Source organism: Euwallacea fornicatus, chromosome 35 (genome assembly GCF_040115645.1).
Source record: "Euwallacea fornicatus isolate EFF26 chromosome 35, ASM4011564v1, whole genome shotgun sequence".
NCBI lineage: Eukaryota > Metazoa > Arthropoda > Insecta > Coleoptera > Curculionidae > Euwallacea > Euwallacea fornicatus.
The window spans coordinates 2,411,375-2,429,476 of NC_089575.1; the positions used below are offsets into that span (position 1 = coordinate 2,411,375).

An 18,102-nucleotide genomic window follows, 5' to 3' on the forward strand; every position below is an offset into this window, starting at 1 on the left:
CTAAATTTCTTTCTGCGTAAATATAGTGCCAACTAATGAAACTACCAACTAACTTTTAATATGAATTATAGTACGCGATTTCTTTTATATGCCTATCCTACGTAATGGACCTTTAAAATATTATCAAATCCCAAAGAGGAAACTGCTGGTGGATAGGCAGAGCCGGATTAAAACTTAAACACAAAATGTTCTACGTTGACAGAACTCAACAGGCGTTTGCCCTAAATACACTACAAACGCTGAAATTTCTAAATTTTGAGAGACTTATTGCGATTTTTCTCGCTAACAGCATTTGAATTATTATTGAAATCAAAAATTAAACTTTTCCTCTTTTACGATCATAGTCTCAACACTTTTTATGTCTAGAGGTTTATCGCATTCTGTATTCGCCATTTACTTACAATTCAGACTGCGTGTTGATAAGATTTGACTATAAATTTACAATTGACAAGAGAATTCTCGTAGTAGTGACATTCAATCACTTTTGGATGAAATTTCCAATACAATCCTTTTAAAAACATACAAAATTAACTGATGTGTCGCAATAAGAAGTCAACCAAAAAGAGACCACGCCTAACCCCGAACTCCAATATCTTGAAACTAAACTTTAATCATCCTTATCACTTTTCCATTATCTCTCAATAAACTTGAATAGATCGACAATAATTATTATCAGTGCAAAATTAACATCGACAGTACCAACATCCAACGTACACACGGCCTGTAAAATGTTTACTGTTCGATGACCTTCGATCTTTATAATATGTCTATCGATAATATTTTTTTATTTGATCCTTAGTCTGAATAAATCACTGCTATGGCTAAAAAGGACGCCTGCATTCAATCCATTTCGGTTTTTGGGAAACTGAGGATACACTGCTTATCGTTTGTGTTCGGAGCCTGGGTGCTGTGCAAAAAGCTACTGAAATATGTCTGGAACCCCAAAGGGCCGGTTAATACGTTGTTAAGGGATACTCCACCTTCGTTCCTTGTGGATTCATCAATTGGGCAGCACAAGCACTTAAAACTTAAGGTACGTAAGTAGTCATTTTATTCCTAGTAGGTACATGAGTCAGTGGCTGATGCAAATGATGTTGTACATTAAATTAAAGGGGCATAGTTCGAAAATACATTTTATTTGCAGTAACCGATTTTTTCTTAATGTTCATAATTAAAATTCTATTCGCTAAATTATCAAGATTTTTTTCTTCATAAATTTTATTTTTTAGGGGATAAAATTGCATTACGTAGAATCAGGTCCGAAAGATCAACCCCTAATCCTCCTCCTCCACGGTTTTCCAGACTTTTGGCTCAGCTGGAGATTTCAAATTCCAGTTCTCTCCATCAATTTCCACGTGGTGGCTCTAGATCTGAAAGGTTTCGGCGACTCCGACAAGCCTACCTGGCGCTGTAGCTACAAAATCGAAATAATTCTCGAAGAACTAACGCAGTTTATCCATTCTTTAGGTGTGAGCAGCTGTATCGTGATTGGACATGATCTAGGAGCACTGCTTGGCTGGTATTTAGTGCATCAAAATCCCAGTGTTGTGAATAAATTCGTCGCGGTTTCCTGTCCACATCCAAATGTTTACTGGAGCAGTTTCAACTGCTCCTACAACTATCAATGGTTGAACTATGTACAATTACCGTACTTACCGGAAATTGATGCTTTGAACGAGGACGTAAAGATAATAGATCAATATCACAAGCATTTGCCCGCGAAAGATGTGAATTTGGAGGCTTATAAATATACCTTCTCTAGAAATGAGGATTGGACTGGGGCTTTGAACTACTACCGGAACTTGCCGTTGTTCAAAATCAACGAACACTTCGAACAGACAGAAGTGCCGGTAATTTTGATCAGCGGAGCAAAAGACCAGTATGTGTCTCTAGAGAATATAATCAAATCCACGGAATTTTGCGAATTCTTTAAGCTGAAGATTATCGATGATTGTGGGCATTTTCCGCAGCAAGAAAACCCAGAAGTGTTCAATAATGTGATACTCAAATACTTAATAGACAAGAGCAACGTTCCTAACCCCATAGAATCTCCCTCAAAGAGACTGTTCCATGGACTATTTGGGGCTGTTTCTAATACAGTTAAATATGGGAACTCCGTAATTGGGACTGTGCAGAAGAAAACAAACGGGGTAGTCAATAGCATACCCTTTACGCTTAACTTAAACAATGCAAAACAGTGAGACTGATGATGAAAATATGCACAATATATTTTTATTTATTTGTTGAAGCAAAAATGTGAAATTAAGTTGTTTTTCTATATTAACGAAATAATGTTTCTTTTAGTTTAAGCACATAGTTATTAAAAAAATGGGAAACCTGAGTCGATATATATATAATAGTGTTGTAAACCTCCCTTAACATTGAAGAATCTTATTGCGAGATTTGTTAAGTTGCGTTTTAAATAGGAGATTGCTTGCTGGGAATCATTTCCTTTTCTGCATAGAACATATACTGTACAAAGAAATATTAAAAATGTTATTTGCACCCTCAAAAATTAACAACACCTTACCGTCTTTATGCTTAGAAAGCAATTTTGAAACCCTCTCTAACCCCCCAGGCTTTCTAATATCATCCCAAGGCATATTCACAGTCTCAGGTAAATGGCAAGCCTCAAATTGAACTTGTGGCCTAACATCAAGTACCAACTTGTCCCCTAGTTTTAAGTGAAAATCCTGAACACTTATATGCTCATCTGAGTCTAGTATATCAATGTTAGTTGTCTAGAAATAAAATCTCTTGCAAAAAAAGAAAACTCAAAATTTTTACATACTTTATCGCAAGCTTTAGCCATGCAAAACTGCTCATAATCAATTAAATCAGTTACTGTGGGATTAGTGCCACAAACTGCACATTTGGGATTCTTTGGTCTTAATTTTATATTCCGAAATGTTGAAGTGCTACCATCAAATAAAAGAAGCCTTCCAGATAAAACATCACTTGAATTAGTTAATATTTTAATTGACTCCAATGCCTGCAGTACTCCTATTACTCCAGGTACTGAAATACAGTTTTAAGATATTATTAAAACAGCAATTGATTTTAAGTTCTAACCTGGCCCAATAACCCCTCCATCTGCACAACTAGTGACAGCTTCAGGTGGTGGAGGCACTGGAAACAAACACCTGTAACATGGCCCATTTTTGTAATGGTAAACAGTTAATTGGGCTTCCATTTGCAGAGCACTACCCGACACTAAAGGCACTCCATGGAATACACAAGCATCACTGAGCAAATACCGAGTTGCTACATTATCACTACCATCAATAACTAAGTCAAATTTATTTGAACTCATTAGAGTTTTCATCGAATTGCTGTCTAGGTGTAACTTCAATGGAGTAATTTGAATTGATCTGTTGATGCTAAATTAACTATATTACTATGAATAAAATTGTACTGAATTAGGACCCTTGCCTGTGCAATTTGTCATAAGCAGAATCAACTTTTGGCACACCAATGTCATCTTCAGTATGCAATATTTGTCTGTGTAAGTTTGTTATATCTACTTTGTCAGAGTCTACTAAAGTAATTTCACCTAAACAATGTCTCTGTATTAATATAACTATTTTATTTGTATGCAGACATACCAATGCCTGCAGCAGCTAAATATACTGCACTGGGACATCCCAAACCCCCTGCTCCAACTATAAGAACCTTGCTATTTTTCATCTTAAGTTGCCCTTGAGTGTTCACCTCAGGCACAAGCAATTGCCGGCTATATCGCACTATATCATTATTTGTAAGGCCCGAAGTAACATATTTTGTTACAACCTGAATATTAAATGAAGTTGTGGGGAATGAAACTTTGATTCAATCCTTAGTCCTTACCGAAGGAGCTGGATGTGCTGATAGATAATTAGAGAGTTCTTTTTCCTTTTTCCTCAATTCAGCTTTAAGAGCTTTTATTTCTCTAATTAAGTTAAGTTCTTGATAATCTGCGGTATGTATCATGATTCTCTTTAACAGCTTAAACTCTGTTCAAGAAACTAGATGTTACAGTGTTTTTATCAAGAAAATAGTTGTATTTTTAGAAACAAGTAATTATAATTATTAAAAAAATATAATAAATAAGAATAAGAAAATGCGAGGTTAGATATGAAGCCTTTCATGTTTTGGAACTCTAACAAACATTAAAGGACAGGGAATCCAAATTGAATGAAAAAAGAAAGGATAGAAAAATATTAACACTGACAAGACATAATTTGCATCATTGTGTATGCAAAAGGAAAATTTCAATATAACTAAATATGTTACTGATTTCCTTAAATAAAGCACACATTAACTACAGACATCTCGATTGTGTGAAATTTATGATGATCAAAAAATTGAAAATGCATGAACTCACTTAATCAAAAATATATCAAAAACCGTTAGAGATAATCATTTTTCGGAAAACATTTTTCCATGTAAAAAAATTTAGACTATAACAGTTATTTGTTGGTTCTAAAGTATGAAATTTTTTTTTCTTCTTAATATATAAAAACATGTTTATGTTTTTATGTTTTGTAAACTTGGTTTTAATACTTCCCTAGTTCCTTAAGCAGAAAAATCCATTTCAGTTATAATACCAAAAATTACATAATCAGCGAAAGAAAAGAATTTACAAAGTAAAGTTTTTAAAAAGGGGGGGGAATTAGTATAAATGTATTTACTTCCATATGTAATTTTAAACTAATAGTACGCTTATATCGTATAGAGGAAAAAATAAACGAGAAATGTATTAAACCTTTCTCGATCAGACTAACAGTTTTTGAAATATTTTTCATTGAATTTATACTCTTAAACAAGAGCCCTGTAAAGCATTCATTCATTAGAGGAAGTAAGGAAAAATTCTCAATCGCATACACTATGACGTCACAAATACCTTTACTTTTTCTTCATTGACACGTGTTAATTTTCGTCATTCCTCTTCTTGCACCTTCACCCTTTAGTAACAAAAATATAATAAACATAAACATCAGTAAAAATAACCACCTCGGGAATACTTTAAAACTCCGTGAATTATGAAAAACTGAATATGATCTGAGGTGTGCTATGTTACAGTAAACTCAAATACTCAATGTCATAATTCTTCAAAACTTCTTCAGACAAAAAAGTGCAAATTTATGATTCTGAATGCAAAAAGGGTTTGATTGTCGTTTAAATTCTTAGAAAGGTCTTTTGTTGTTGTTGATGCGTTTCTGATTTTTATGGGTAAGTTCTATATTGTATAGAAATTTTACACGTTTGTAGAGAACTAAGTATAATGAACATGAAGTCAATATTAGAATATTCATCAACTTTATGTTATTATGTGCATTTCAACAAAAAAATCATGACATTTAAGTTGTGTTTGGATAGTAAATAATTACTCTTCTCTTTTCTAACAGAAATGGAATCTCAAAGACTTCTTCCATCCATCAAAAACCACAGTCTAGATGATGATTGGTCAGATCAAGGATCAGAATCTAGTTACAGCACCTATTCAGACTCAGACTCTGACAGGTAACAACTTTTCTATCTCATCCAAACATTTCTGTACTAAATTTTCCTTCAGTATTATCCCCGATTGGGAACCATATGTAGATGATACATCTGGAGAACTCATATATATTGATTGTCATCCTTTTGTCACTCAAAATCAGTACCAAACAAAGACAAATAAAGAACCAGAACCATTTTCAAAATCGCAGCTGCGTAGGAGCACTAGAGGCAAATTTTTGCGTTTATTAAGGAAAAGGGAGAGCAAGAGGTACAAAAAGAGTCAAAAATTGATGGAAGAAGGTAAGTTGGTGTGTATTGAATTGAAGATGATTTGAGTGTGTTTATTTAGGTGTTGAAGTGAATACTCAAAAAGTAAAATTCCAAGATTTCCAAGAAGGAGAGCAAAAAGAGGTTTCATTAGAGATTGACCATGAGAATAGATATAATTTGTCCAGTGATAAATCACTTGCAGAGTCTTTGTTGGGATTGATTGTCAGTACTTTGTCTGATGGCAATAGAGTTATGATTGCAGGTATTTTTCTTCAAAGTAAACATTACTTTATTATAATTTTAACTATACACAGGTTTTTCCTATGATAGTAAAGCCAAACATGATAGAAACATTAAAATTGGAGATTGGTTGAAAACCATAAACAATATTGAAGTAAATGTAAATAATTTGGATGACATTTTACAAAAATTTATCAACCACAATGAGGTTCTTTTGACATTGCAAAGAGTGGCAGCTACAGAAGTTACTAAAGGCCCTCCTATAAACACCCTTAATTTAGAATCTGCCTTTGTTAGGGATCTATTAAATTCTAAAATTGAAGAAAATCAGTTGGTTTTGCTGAAATTATGTGGATATCCTGCGGGTTTAGTATTTATTAATACAGGTAAAGTTATTTTTAAGCAAAAAGACATCTTTCTCCACTTTTCTTATACCTTATAGATAACTTAGATGAGAACAACAAGGCTAATGAAGATTTGATTTACTGCTTCCCAAGGCCTTGTCAAAAGAATTTATTATGTAACTCTCGAGGAGTGTTTATAACATTAAATCATCTCTTAAATGACATTACTAGTACTTCCCCCAAGTGCAGTTCAATGCTCTTCCAAGAAAAACTATTACACATTATCTACACGCGTTACGACAATCAATTATTGTTATTTATGGTGCCGGATGAAAGAGCCAGTGTTAAAGAAGCAGTTTTAATGAATTCAGAGATTACAAGATTTTTTGAATTTACCTTCAACAGTGTCGATGAAGCCTTTTCAAATCGACGCTATATTGAGCAAATAGACAGATTTATGTTTAGGTGTGTTTGTTTTTTATTTTAAGATTTTCGTTATTTTGGTTCAGATATTTGGCTAAAATTATATGTAACACTGACTGGGCCACAACAGAACAGTTTATGGTGCACCAATTTGAGCTAGAGGATCGCAGCAATTGCATGTTTGAGCAGGTAATGCCAGTTGTACCCACTTTGAAGCTGCATGACGAAGCCATTACTCAAATTGATGATGCTTTGTCAGAATTAGAAGCCAGCGATTATAGAGAATGGGTATTGTTTTATAATAAACTTTTTGATAAAAATAGTAATTTATATTCATCAGAATGAAGATCCATTGGACTGTCAGCGTCTCTTCACCATTCTCGGCAGCGCCCTATTTCATTCTGGTTACTTACTACATTCTCATTTAATGCAAGAAGACCTAGTGGATGTGTATAATTTCTGCAAAAACCAAGGAATAGTCCATCTCTCCCAAACCGAGCCGGTCAAATCTTTAGTCCTGTGGAAGGAGGTATTTCCTCGGTCATGTAAATCTAAATTTACAGGAGACGTGACTGTGCCCCAAGGGGCGCGATACTTACTAGTTGTGGGCACGGAAAAGGTTGTATTATTTGGTATAGTTAACTTTTTTAAATGGGATAGTTTAGGATTTTTTGGCTGTAATAATGGAGGCTGGAGGAGCTACGGAACCGCCAGAAGAAAACATGGGGCCAGATGCGTTTTACGTTGAAGAAGTGCAAGCCACTTTAGCGCACGTGCAGGAACTAGGGTTGAGTATTGTAGCAGAACGTATGCTTATTGCGAATGGAGGCTTTATGGTGGCCACTCCTATGCCTCCTTTGAGCAAAAAAAAAACTGATTTTATGGGTGGGTTTAATACCTTAAAAATAAACTATAATCCTTAGAGAGAAACTTTAGGTTTTAACAAATCAATATCGCCCCAAACTGGCAATAAAGACATAGGAGTTGCGGCAAAAAAGAATGAAGTTATTTCTATATTAAAAAGACGTAGTTCGGAGCAAAATATACTAAACACTACAGCAAACGAGGACACTTTTGATGCATATTCTGAGGGTTCGGAGAGCCAGAGTTATAGCGAAATGAGTGATGAATCGTCTAGTAGAAATAGGAAGTTTAAGTATGATTCAAACGATGAGGAATCGGATTTTGACGAGTACGGAGTAAGTTTATATTTCACAATTCACTGATAGTTTTTCAATATTGGTACTGAGATTTTGTGTATTTGTAACATTTATCAAAAGGAAGGTAGTCAGATTAGCAGCAGCAGTTGCGACTTATCGGAAATACGTCAGTCTTTGCTCTCTGATATTGGAGAGTACTCCCCGATTCAGTTAACCGCAGGAAGACATAACGTTCTCTATCATTTCGTGCATTTAAACACCACTGAAGGAATGCTGCTTATGCCTTTAGAGTATGGAATTCACTCGGAGTCTTACCAATTGATTTTAAACAATTTTCGAAGGTGTTGTCAGGGGATTCATGACGTGTTCCAGAGTACATTGCGATTCAAGGTATATTTAAGATTTTTTTTTATTTTAAAAATTAATGAAAATAAATAAAATGAAAATGATGGGAAAAGAAAAGTAACATAAGTCTGTATAAATTATGTTTATTTTTGCGTTTTTCTTTTTGGCCTTAAAGTTAAGGATTTGTTTCTAAGTGGTATAATTTAGGAACCTAGAGATATATTTTTTAATATTTTAGAGTCTGCCAGCTCAAGATATCGCAAAATCGTTAATGAATAAAAGTTTAATTGCAATTAAAGAGTATGGAATGTTGTTCGAGTGTCCCTTTAGCATTGAAAAAGAGGGCAATAAAAAAAGCAAAATTGCCTACTGGGTTTTAGGGTAAGCCTTATTCAAATTAAACGTTTACAAAATTACAGTTTTAGATAAAGTGATTTTTGTAGGAGATTGTTTTACACACCACATCCCAAGGAATTGTATGTGTGTTATCAAGACACAGTGCCTCAAAATCTTGTAGATTTGGCGTTTAAAATCAATCTAAACAGTATCATTTAACCTTGTAAGATATAAAGCAACATGTCAATAGGACCTATAACCAGTTGGATCTGAAAGTTTTGCATTTTAGGCGTTAAGAAATACAAAAATACAACAACACAATCACTGTTCACTTTTGCTTCATAACAATAAGCAAAGGATTTCAAAAATATTATATTTATAATTTCAATATTAACTGATGTAATTGAACATTTACTGAATTTGAAACACTTTGTAAAATATAATTTTTAACACAATTAACTTTTATCACAAGACAATTTCTCAGTTCAATGAATATTCTCTGAAATGGGCTCAATTGAATCCAATAAAAATTTTAATACTCCTCCAGCCATTTTACTACCATAATGCCCTTTCCAAAACTGTCTATCCTGGCCTTCATGGCAAAAATGTATTCTCATTATATCCAGGGGATAATCTGAGAGATATAATTCTTTCTGAAAAACAAGAGTGGTACTAAATATATTAAGTGAAAGTAAGGCTTTATTACGAAAGATATTAACAATGTGTTGACAAGTTTTATTGAAGAATAAACTTCCTGAAACTGTGCTTAGCTCCAATAATTTAATAGAACTACGACTTACCTTTTGCCATGGTTTATTTGCCCATTGTTCAATTAATCCAGATGTTTCTACAAAATAGTCTGGAGACCTACGGTTTACTATTGTGCCTTGTACTCTATATCTAAAATCATGTGGTTTCCAGTCATTTCCAGCTACTGTACATGAAATTGTCAATTGATAACTAGAAGCACAATCAAATCGACCCGCAAACCATTCACTTGCAAATAGTGTGGGTTTGTATTTTACAATTATGTATCTTAACAATCTTTTTGGTTTCAAATCAATTTCCTAAAACAAAAAAAAAACAACATAAATAAGTAATATAACTAATTGTATTAATGGAACATACTTGGTATTTTGCACATTTTCCATAAGAACTGGCAAAACAACTGGTATAACCAAAAAATTCAGGCTCTTCAGGCAAAGGACAACTGCCACATGGTACATTTTCCACAATAAACTTGTCACCCTCATTAGCTGCTATATACCAATGGTCAAATCCTTCCTGACCATTTCCATTTTTGATCAAGTTTTTAAAGTTGTCAGTTGCGTAAAAACAATAAAAAACATACCATGGTAGTTTTTTTGCTTTTTTGGGGTATTCTTTATTGTTGTAAATGTCATGCCAGAGTGCATTAGATTTTCCAATATTGTGCCAATTTTTACACACTAAAGAGCATTGGAGTATATCAGAGGGTGTTAGGTATGTGAAAATGGTGATTAATATTTCTTGGGGAATATATGATCCATTTAACACTAATCCATTTAATGTGTCACCCTGTATGTCAAACTGTCCTAGAAATTGTATATTCTTCTCATCTGGAACAGTTCCGTAGGAAAAGCTAGAGGCGATTTTTTTTATAATTGAAGCCATCTAAGCTAAAATGTTTGTTTTTTTATTAGATATTTCTTTTGTTATACTTTGGTTATAAAAATTACAATTAAGTATCTAAAACAATTACTTACAACAAGTCTATAACAAAGCTTTTAACACGCTGTATATCTTTATTATACTGTTATTTATAATTATCTGCGAATTTATTGAATGTTTAAGACCAAATGTGTCTACCGTTTTGCACTGATTTGTTTACTGTTTAACTATCACTGGCATGGTATCAATTATTATTACATTATTCTAATAATAGGAATAATTTGTTTCTCTCTTTTTTTTCCATATTCAAATAAAGGATAGGATTAGATTTGACAGTACTTTAATATTTCTGAATTGTCAGTAACAGCTGTCCGTATATAAATTGAAAGATATTAAGGTGTAAACTATGTAAGAATTATAGTTTGTGTTTAATTATTTTTAGTATATAATTTTAATTAAAATCCTCTAATTAATGCCCTATTGCTTTCTCAATATTCCTAATTCAAATAGAGTAAAATAATATCATATTAATTTGACTATTTCTATTATGAACCCTGTACTATTGAGACTAAAAGCAATTATTATTCACCGCTGTCAGTAACAGCTTTATTGTGGAACTTAAAAGTTCTTTGCATAAATTCAAATGTTTAAATATTTCGAATTGTAAACCGTCAAGTTCTACAGCGATTGCATATCTCTAAATAATCTTGAATGAATCTCCTTAAAGCGGATATAGTACCTGATCTCCATCATAATGTACAAAAACAAATTTTGCAAATTTCCTTATAAATCTGAATTATTTCGTAAATAAACAACAAGAACAGTTATGTGTAATCAATATGTATAAGAACTCTTCAAGGATTTCTCATCCTAAGAAATAACATGCAGTCTCTTCAAAAAATCTCTCATACATTTTTATCCACCATAATATCACCAATTTCCCTAGTCTATTTTTCAAACAAGCAAAACTCTACATAGTGTTCTACATCAGTTCTGACATAAGTCTTTTCTGGAATTTCCCTACATTGTGCCCTTTTAAAGAAGACCCTATTAGTTTTTCAGTAAATCCATTTGTTCAGTATTGGTAGCAGACACATTAAAATGGGCACCAAAGACAAACTGCTGAGCATCATTGATGGTGTTTGCCATATCAACACCGACAAAGTCACCGTAGTAAGAATGGGTGATGTGAGCATGGCCTCTGCCTTCGGCATTTAAATCTAAAGCATCTTCAGTGACGTGGCCATAATCGACTTGAACGAGGAAAAATGATAAGGGAGCTCTTGGATTTGCAGCAGAGCAGCTGTGTGAACGTAGCAGGAGTACGTTTAAAGAAATTAAACTCTGGTATTGGTACTGACAGTGATCCAGAAAACTGGAAGAGCATTCATAAACTTGTGGTGGACTGAGCTCATGAAATGATTAAGTTGAAAATGTTCACCAGTTGGACGATTAGGCCGACCGTGGCCAACCTCACCACTACAATTTTGTAGAATTTCAACAAAATGCATCACGTCCACCGTGTTAAGGGTTTTGCAGTATTGAGCACGAAAGCTTTCCGTCACTTCCGTGCGTTTTTAAATGCAACGAAAGAAACAGCATTATAGACTCCAATTTGTCCAACGAAAAGGTGTATTACATGAAGTTTTTTCAGAGAAAATGGTCAAAACTGCCAATTTTAGGTTTTTGCTTTTAATAAAATAATTTAAATGATTTTAGAATATTAAAATACGATTTTCAGTATAAATAATAATGTATTTGCTCTGTAATTTAGCAACATACTAATTACATTCAGTTGAAGTTAACGCTAGTAGTGTTGTGTTAGGCTATTAGAGGATATGCAGTCGTGTAACTAAAATAAGCGTTTGTAGTAGTTCTGAACTTAAAAACTAACAGAATTTGTACTTGAAGTCCGATCTTTTAAAGTCAAACGCATAAAAATACTTAATTCTCGAAAATCCTAAAGTAACTGTTAAATCTGACTGACTAGAGACTTCAATAATATTAGTAAAACTATATACAAGGAGTTGAAATTATTGAATATCAATAATCTCGAAGATTAGTGATAAATCTATTAAATAAATTAGAATGTTACAGTCTATGATAGGAACGCTCGGACCGTGGCTTCTAAGGGTTTCCGACAAACCGGGCACGATTTAAGGGCAGAAGAACACTCGACACAAGAGACAATATGTCCGCAAGGTAAAAACACGACTCCCACTTCTTGCTGCAAACAGATTTTACACAAAGTTTTTACGTCTCCCTGACTCTCCTCGTCCGAGTCGCAATTTTTGATCACAACCTCTTTTGGTTTTGGGCTCTCTTTGGCTTCAGAGGTGCTGGGGGTAGCCGTAGCGAAGCGCGGATCTCTCTTCTGCTTCACAGTGTTAATGTAATCTTGGCCCTTTTTTAGGAACAGATATGAACACTTCGGGAACCACAGGGCGTGCTCTTCCCAAGGGTTGTCGTCCTGTTCCCAGTCTTTCAATCCCCCACCGCAGTGGAAGCAAATAGTTTGGTCCCCCACACCCACATAGAAAAATCCCGCTTCCGCAAGATCGTGCGGGGTTTGCTTAATGGATTTGGGCCAAACTTCGAAAGTCTTCAATCGGCTAGCGAGGGAGAATTTGTCTAAATGCGTCGGACCTTTATTTTTATTTATTCCCAATTTTTCCAATTGGATCTCGTCTTCGGGAACTGAATTTGGCAAAATTTCGCAGCCGTAAAGTCCACATGTGTCACTGTTTCGTGTGTTCGAAGAATTTACCTCTTGGGACATAACAAAAGGGCAGTTGGGATTCCACGATCGATGATCTTCCATGGGTTCGTCTCCCTCCGCCCACTGATACCCTTCTATGTGGCAATAAGGACACAGGACAATGTCATTGTGTCCAGAAGGGTTCTTATAATAAAACCCTGCTTTTGCCAACGTTTCTTTCGACACGTTCTTGTTGGGCCAATTCACATAACTTTTCAATCTGTCCTCATATTTTCTGAAATCTAAGCTATCGAAATCGAGGGAAGACGCAGTCAAGGATGATCCAGTTAGAGAAGACGTAGTTTTGTTCCCGTTGTCAGGCAAATCTAGTACTCTGGAGCGGTCGGTAGGAAGAGGTGGAACTACGATCACACAACTCATAGTTTTAGCTTCTTAGATGTACCCCAGACCAGCAATCCTGCAATATAAAAAGAAACTGGTGAGTACTTTGGTTAAAGTAAAATTGAAGTTGATGCTTTAAACTCAGTTGGAGGTAATGGTAATGCATTAAAAAATGTCACTAATATTCTTCAAGGAGTGAACCACAACAAATAGCGAACAATAAGGTTTTTTTATGAGACTTTAATAGCTTGATAACTATTCTTGTTCAAAGAAATGAATTGAATGGCAAATAGAATATCTGGAAGATTGTTTCAAAAACTAATACTAATGGACCTTGTATTCATAAATTGATACCAAAACATGGTGGATCTATTGTTTTTATATACTATTATCTCTGAAACTTGTCCTTGTCATTTACATTAAAAATGATGAAAAATTTTACTGTAAATTGATGACTCAAAAAATACCAGAATTAATATTAGCCTATTGGAGACTGGTACCCATTCTGGAAAATATTTATGAAAGCGTTGTAGAGGGAAACTGATTTCCCTAATTTTAATGTCCTCATGTACCCACATTTCGAGAACAAACTTGAGCAGATAAATGAAACGCAACAAATAAGTTATGATAAGTTATCAAGACTTCTTGACATTATCCTCTCAAATCATATCCAGAGTAATAGAAAATTCTACTATTTGCATCAAAGATGAATGGACTTTATCCTTATATGAGTATATCTTCTGAAGACGTCTAGGCCGCCGCTCCCAAGAAAATGAACGATGACTTATCGAGGCCTTATCAACCCAATTGATGCCCCTATACAAAGCGTTTCACGAGTAATGAGACTTCGGTTAATACAGTAACAGTGCAGAGTCCAACTTTCTTTATACTCGCACGTAAAGTGGCGGTCGTTATGCGAGTATCTGTCGACAATAATGGTTCCAGTACCAGGCCGGTACGGTCGTACCGCCATTGGAAAAGGACGGCGACACCGTTGGAATTCAGAGACCATTCACGAGTTCCCACATTCCGTCGGCCCGCGTCCCCCGGGCCCCTTTACCCACCCGCCCTACCACATTCCACAGAGATCACATCAATGACCGAGCAGCGGAAACTGAAAAAAGCAACAGCGAAAGACAGAGACGGCAGAGACCCACACGGAGGGCCCCAGACGGATTCTCGGAAAAGCCGGCATCTTGTACCTACCACAGACGTGGATACGTTGAAATCGACCTTAAGTCGTTTTCTATGCGATCTTTAATTTACAAAGTTGCTTTAAATACGATTGCTATAGTAAAATGAACTGAGAACAACGGGAATGGGGGGCCAACATATGGTTGATTACGACTATCGATAGTTGGCACAGACCGCTTTCCCAACCTACTTTTTGCAGACGGTTTTCAGGGGAGATTTGAAGGCATGCAGTGTTAAGGAGAGGCTGTACTGACCTTAAATTACATCCAAAACTGGATTTTGGCACTGGAAATGCATTAGAAAGGCGAGGAATTTGAAATTTCGAGACCACAACACACACTCACTGCAGGGCGAACAGCGCCAGTCTGCCAACCAGCCAGCCAGCCAGTGAAGTATGCGGGCACCGTTGCCAAGTTTCAAAAGGACGGAGCCGCAAACTCGTTTCCCCAACCAAACCGTATAATTTATCCCACGAGTTAATACGACTGGACGTTTATAAATCCTTCAAAACTCAAAATTCGATGTAAAACTCCATTATTAACTCCAAAAACACTTAAGTTCGATCAAGTATTTAGGGATTCTTTAAAAGCGATTTGCAATTATTTTTAGGTTTATTAAGATTGCCAAAGTGGAATACTGCGAAATTGGTCGTTGCTGAATAGTATGAAGATCGTTTTATTTTAATTTCGCAATAATTCACAATAATCAGGAGATTATATATATATACAAGGTGAACTGGTAGATACAGGAACAATAATACTATAAAAAATAATGGAGCAATATTAATATGCTTCTACCCTTTTTATTGGGTGTCGCAGTAGGAGGATAGGAATATACTCAATATACAGTAAAGTAAATAAGCCGTCAGACAGTATTTCTTTCATGTCAAAAGGGTGCTTCATTAATTAAATTAGTTTGAACTATCATTTACTATTTGCAAAAGAAAAACTTCATAAAATCAGTTAATAATGGAAATATATTACATTTGGGGTAAATACTAAATTTGATTCTCAGCATTCTAAACTCGTTTAAAATATTTGGTTTTAATTTAATGGCAAGGCTGTTTTGTTGATTATGCCAGTGGCGTATCAAAGCAGCTGCCACAGCCATAATTTTTTTAAGTTGATTAAATCCTCTATGTATTTTTTGCAGTCTTAACTTTACAGCCAAAAAGTTACATTTCGTGCATAATTTTAATTGTACAAATGGACCGATCTTTGTACATTTTATGCGAATAAGATTTGCCAAAACTACATATGAATATTAAAAACCTACTTACATATTTTATAAATAGGTAGAGACGCATTGATCAAAACTCTATCGTAAACGAAATTAAGTTGCACAAGAGTATTGATTTTTCACGCGAAGTAGGAACAACACCATTAAAATCAAGCGGCACTCCGTTCTCTTTTGCAACAGCTCGTTCTAAGATTTTCTTTATGAATGAATGAATGAAAATAAGAGACTATAGGTGATTTGCAAATTATACTCTTATGCGTCATAGCTAAAGCGATATTACGTGTAAAACATAAATGTTTTTCAATGTCGTTCGCGGACTACAGGGAAAATCGATTAAAAATTATCAGGACGACGTGGAAACGGCTGCGTGGAACCGAAAACTTGTTATGTTTACTTACGTCGTACAAACGCTGGAATTCTCCACATTTAGTCTAATCCTGGGAAATTTTTGATGCACCATATATACGTAAACAAAAACACCGATCAGATGCCGTACGACCGCATCAGCGTGAGAAACTAGCAGAAGTCTAAATAACAGACCATGGAGGCCCAACAAAACTGAATCGGAAATGTGCCCCTCTCACTCTCTCACATGACTCTCATTCTGTTTAGTTGCGTTGTGGAAACGTTTATAGCGACGTATTAGCGTCGATTGAATTGCTGAATTTACGTTTTGTTATTTGCAAAACTATTAATCAGCTGACACCAGAAATCACAGCTCCTTATATAGGAGTTCTACAAAAAGATAAAAAAAGATAATACAAATAAAGTTGGAAAAGTCAAGTTGGTTGCATATTATGCTCTCTTCTTTAAATATTTAGAATAACTCAATAATAATAATATCAAAAATTGGTTCTGGCCTGCCCGTTTATTGAAAATAAAGTCAATATATTATTCATAAAAATCGAATTAAAAAAAAAGGAATCAAAACTTCTTTAATTCAGCTTTTTAGGCAAAAAACAATATTTCTATGCCAGGTAGTGTATGTCCGCACCATTCGAGTTGTTAAAATGCCTATAAGCGCCATGGCGCTAAGTCATCCGATGGTCTCCGAAGATACCCGAATGAAAACGGTAATTAAAAATAATCAAACTCGCCCAGTACTTACGTTATTATTGAAGTTGTTAATTTCACTTCGTTTCAAAAAAGTTTACTCTTACTTATTAAAGAGTAAATGTTATTTTCATAAAAATGTTTTTTTTCTTTATTTTCTATTCTATAAGTATAAAGTATAGTACTAGATTAGAGCAAATTGACATAATTTGTTCTTTATACTTGTAGAAAGGTAAAGAAATAGGGACGATTGCAAGCGAGTACCTCAATTTAACCTTCTATTCTATAATTTGATAAAAGATACGTGTGATAGAAGTGCGATAAAATCTTTGTTCGGCGTATTTAAAATTCTTGGAAAAAAATATTTTGTACTTTAGATTATCTTAAACTTAAGTCTTTATAGCTACTCTGGTATAGGGAATCCTATTTTTGTCTCGAAATTGCTGTAAATACATATTATACTATATAGGTGAAAAATTCGATGGTCCATTTACCTAATGTACCAGACTGATAACGTTTACCAGGCGCCACAGCAAGATTAGTATCAAATAATCAGTATTGTTCTAATAGCTTCATGATTGCCTCTCATAGATAAATTAATATTGATTTGATCTCAAAGGTCTTGTTTTTAATTAAAAAAACCGCATCAGCACAACATTTTCCTCTCACGTAAATAAACATTAACGACAATTAACCCGTGAAAATTGCAATAATAATAATAATAATATTACAGAATGTCTCTGGTAGTACCCACAAAAAGTGGTTTTTGGGACGGGCTATTTCGGGGGGGTCCAGGGTCAACAAGATTCGACTTACCAATTGTTTATTCTTTGAATTCGCCATCAGCAACGAAAAATTACGTCATTGCTTTATTGTTAAACGTATTATGGCGATTTAATAAGATTAAATACGAAAAAAGTAGAATATTGCGTCGTAGATTTGGTCCGAAAAACCTTGTCGATGTCGTACAGTAATTGTAATCCTTGAACTTAGTTTTTTGTGTGTGGATAAGTTGCAAAACAGAGATGTGTTTCTTTGATAAAGAATATGGGATGAGTTTATAAAGAAGATTATAAATAAAAAATAAGAGTTATATGCGTAGTGCAACTTTAATAAAATGTACAAATTATTCTGAGGAATATGTAATAATAATAAATTTAATAGGTAACTTTTTAGTGTGGAGAAAAATGGATCAAATTTTGAAAGTTGTGCAAGGTTTATGCAAAAAAGAAGTAGATTTCTTTTTGCGCTGAATCGTTTATTTGCC

The 18,102-nt window shown here is 34.5% G+C and overlaps 5 protein-coding genes across 8 annotated transcripts; 2 read left to right on the forward strand and 3 right to left on the reverse strand.

Annotated features, from left to right (window-relative positions):
• The first annotated feature begins 461 nt into the window (after positions 1-461).
• Positions 462-2,341, forward strand: LOC136348896 (epoxide hydrolase 4-like). The gene is made up of 2 exons (XM_066300074.1): positions 462-1,033; positions 1,230-2,341. The coding sequence occupies exons 1-2, from the start codon at positions 818-820 to the stop codon at positions 2,199-2,201; spliced, it is 1,188 nt and encodes a 395-aa protein (XP_066156171.1). The 5' UTR covers positions 462-817; the 3' UTR covers positions 2,202-2,341.
• Uba4 (Ubiquitin-like activating enzyme 4) lies at positions 1,116-4,115 on the reverse strand. Its single transcript, XM_066300073.1, has 7 exons — positions 3,847-4,115; positions 3,606-3,789; positions 3,433-3,553; positions 3,073-3,380; positions 2,792-3,018; positions 2,531-2,741; positions 1,116-2,472 (listed from the first exon to the last, which is right to left on the reverse strand). Exons 1-7 carry the CDS (start codon positions 3,967-3,969, stop codon positions 2,321-2,323), a joined length of 1,326 nt encoding a protein of 441 aa, XP_066156170.1. The 5' UTR covers positions 3,970-4,115; the 3' UTR covers positions 1,116-2,320.
• Positions 4,116-4,923: 808 nt separating this feature from the next.
• On the forward strand, positions 4,924-9,141 carry in (protein inturned). Its single transcript, XM_066300067.1, has 14 exons — positions 4,924-5,211; positions 5,388-5,502; positions 5,555-5,781; positions 5,831-6,013; positions 6,066-6,377; positions 6,434-6,800; positions 6,845-7,046; positions 7,099-7,377; positions 7,424-7,643; positions 7,695-7,957; positions 8,039-8,308; positions 8,502-8,644; positions 8,707-8,822; positions 8,889-9,141. The coding sequence occupies exons 1-13, from the start codon at positions 5,208-5,210 to the stop codon at positions 8,816-8,818; spliced, it is 2,697 nt and encodes an 898-aa protein (XP_066156164.1). The 5' UTR covers positions 4,924-5,207; the 3' UTR covers positions 8,819-8,822; positions 8,889-9,141.
• On the reverse strand, positions 8,391-11,853 carry LOC136348898 (F-box only protein 6-like). Its single transcript, XM_066300080.1, has 4 exons — positions 10,341-11,853; positions 9,728-10,257; positions 9,400-9,666; positions 8,391-9,252 (listed from the first exon to the last, which is right to left on the reverse strand). The coding sequence occupies exons 2-4, from the start codon at positions 10,250-10,252 to the stop codon at positions 9,085-9,087; spliced, it is 960 nt and encodes a 319-aa protein (XP_066156177.1). The 5' UTR covers positions 10,253-10,257; positions 10,341-11,853; the 3' UTR covers positions 8,391-9,084.
• A 130-nt stretch (positions 11,854-11,983) lies between these two features.
• Positions 11,984-17,066, reverse strand: LOC136348897 (death-associated inhibitor of apoptosis 1-like). Of its 4 annotated transcripts, none has more exons than XM_066300079.1 (2): positions 16,891-17,066; positions 11,984-13,425 (listed from the first exon to the last, which is right to left on the reverse strand). In XM_066300079.1, exon 2 carries the CDS (start codon positions 13,386-13,388, stop codon positions 12,348-12,350), a length of 1,041 nt encoding a protein of 346 aa, XP_066156176.1. In that variant the 5' UTR covers positions 13,389-13,425; positions 16,891-17,066; the 3' UTR covers positions 11,984-12,347. The 4 variants fall into 4 exon arrangements, with proteins under 4 accessions (XP_066156176.1, XP_066156173.1, XP_066156175.1 ...); XM_066300076.1 differs by lacking the exon at positions 16,891-17,066 and adding an exon at positions 16,181-16,465; XM_066300078.1 differs by lacking the exon at positions 16,891-17,066 and adding an exon at positions 15,823-16,083.
• Positions 17,067-18,102: the final 1,036 nt, after the last annotated feature.

Coding starts and splice junctions, on each gene's coding strand:
- LOC136348896 (XM_066300074.1), top strand. CDS start 818: ATGGCTAAAAAGGACGCCTGCATTCAATCCATTTCGGTTTTTGGGAAA. Junction 1,034..1,229: donor ACAAGCACTTAAAACTTAAG/GTACGTAAGTAG, acceptor TTTATTTTTTAG/GGGATAAAATTGCATTACGT.
- Uba4 (XM_066300073.1), bottom strand. CDS start 3,969: ATGATACATACCGCAGATTATCAAGAACTTAACTTAATTAGAGAAATA. Junction 2,742..2,791: donor TGGCTAAAGCTTGCGATAAA/GTATGTAAAAAT, acceptor TTTTATTTCTAG/ACAACTAACATTGATATACT. Junction 2,473..2,530: donor GCTTTCTAAGCATAAAGACG/GTAAGGTGTTGT, acceptor TTCTTTGTACAG/TATATGTTCTATGCAGAAAA.
- in (XM_066300067.1), top strand. Junction 5,782..5,830: donor TCAAAAATTGATGGAAGAAG/GTAAGTTGGTGT, acceptor GTGTTTATTTAG/GTGTTGAAGTGAATACTCAA. Junction 8,309..8,501: donor AGAGTACATTGCGATTCAAG/GTATATTTAAGA, acceptor TTAATATTTTAG/AGTCTGCCAGCTCAAGATAT.
- LOC136348898 (XM_066300080.1), bottom strand. CDS start 10,252: ATGGCTTCAATTATAAAAAAAATCGCCTCTAGCTTTTCCTACGGAACT. Junction 9,667..9,727: donor GAAAATGTGCAAAATACCAA/GTATGTTCCATT, acceptor TTTTTGTTTTAG/GAAATTGATTTGAAACCAAA. Junction 9,253..9,399: donor CAAATAAACCATGGCAAAAG/GTAAGTCGTAGT, acceptor CTTGTTTTTCAG/AAAGAATTATATCTCTCAGA.
- LOC136348897 (XM_066300079.1), bottom strand. CDS start 13,388: ATGAGTTGTGTGATCGTAGTTCCACCTCTTCCTACCGACCGCTCCAGA.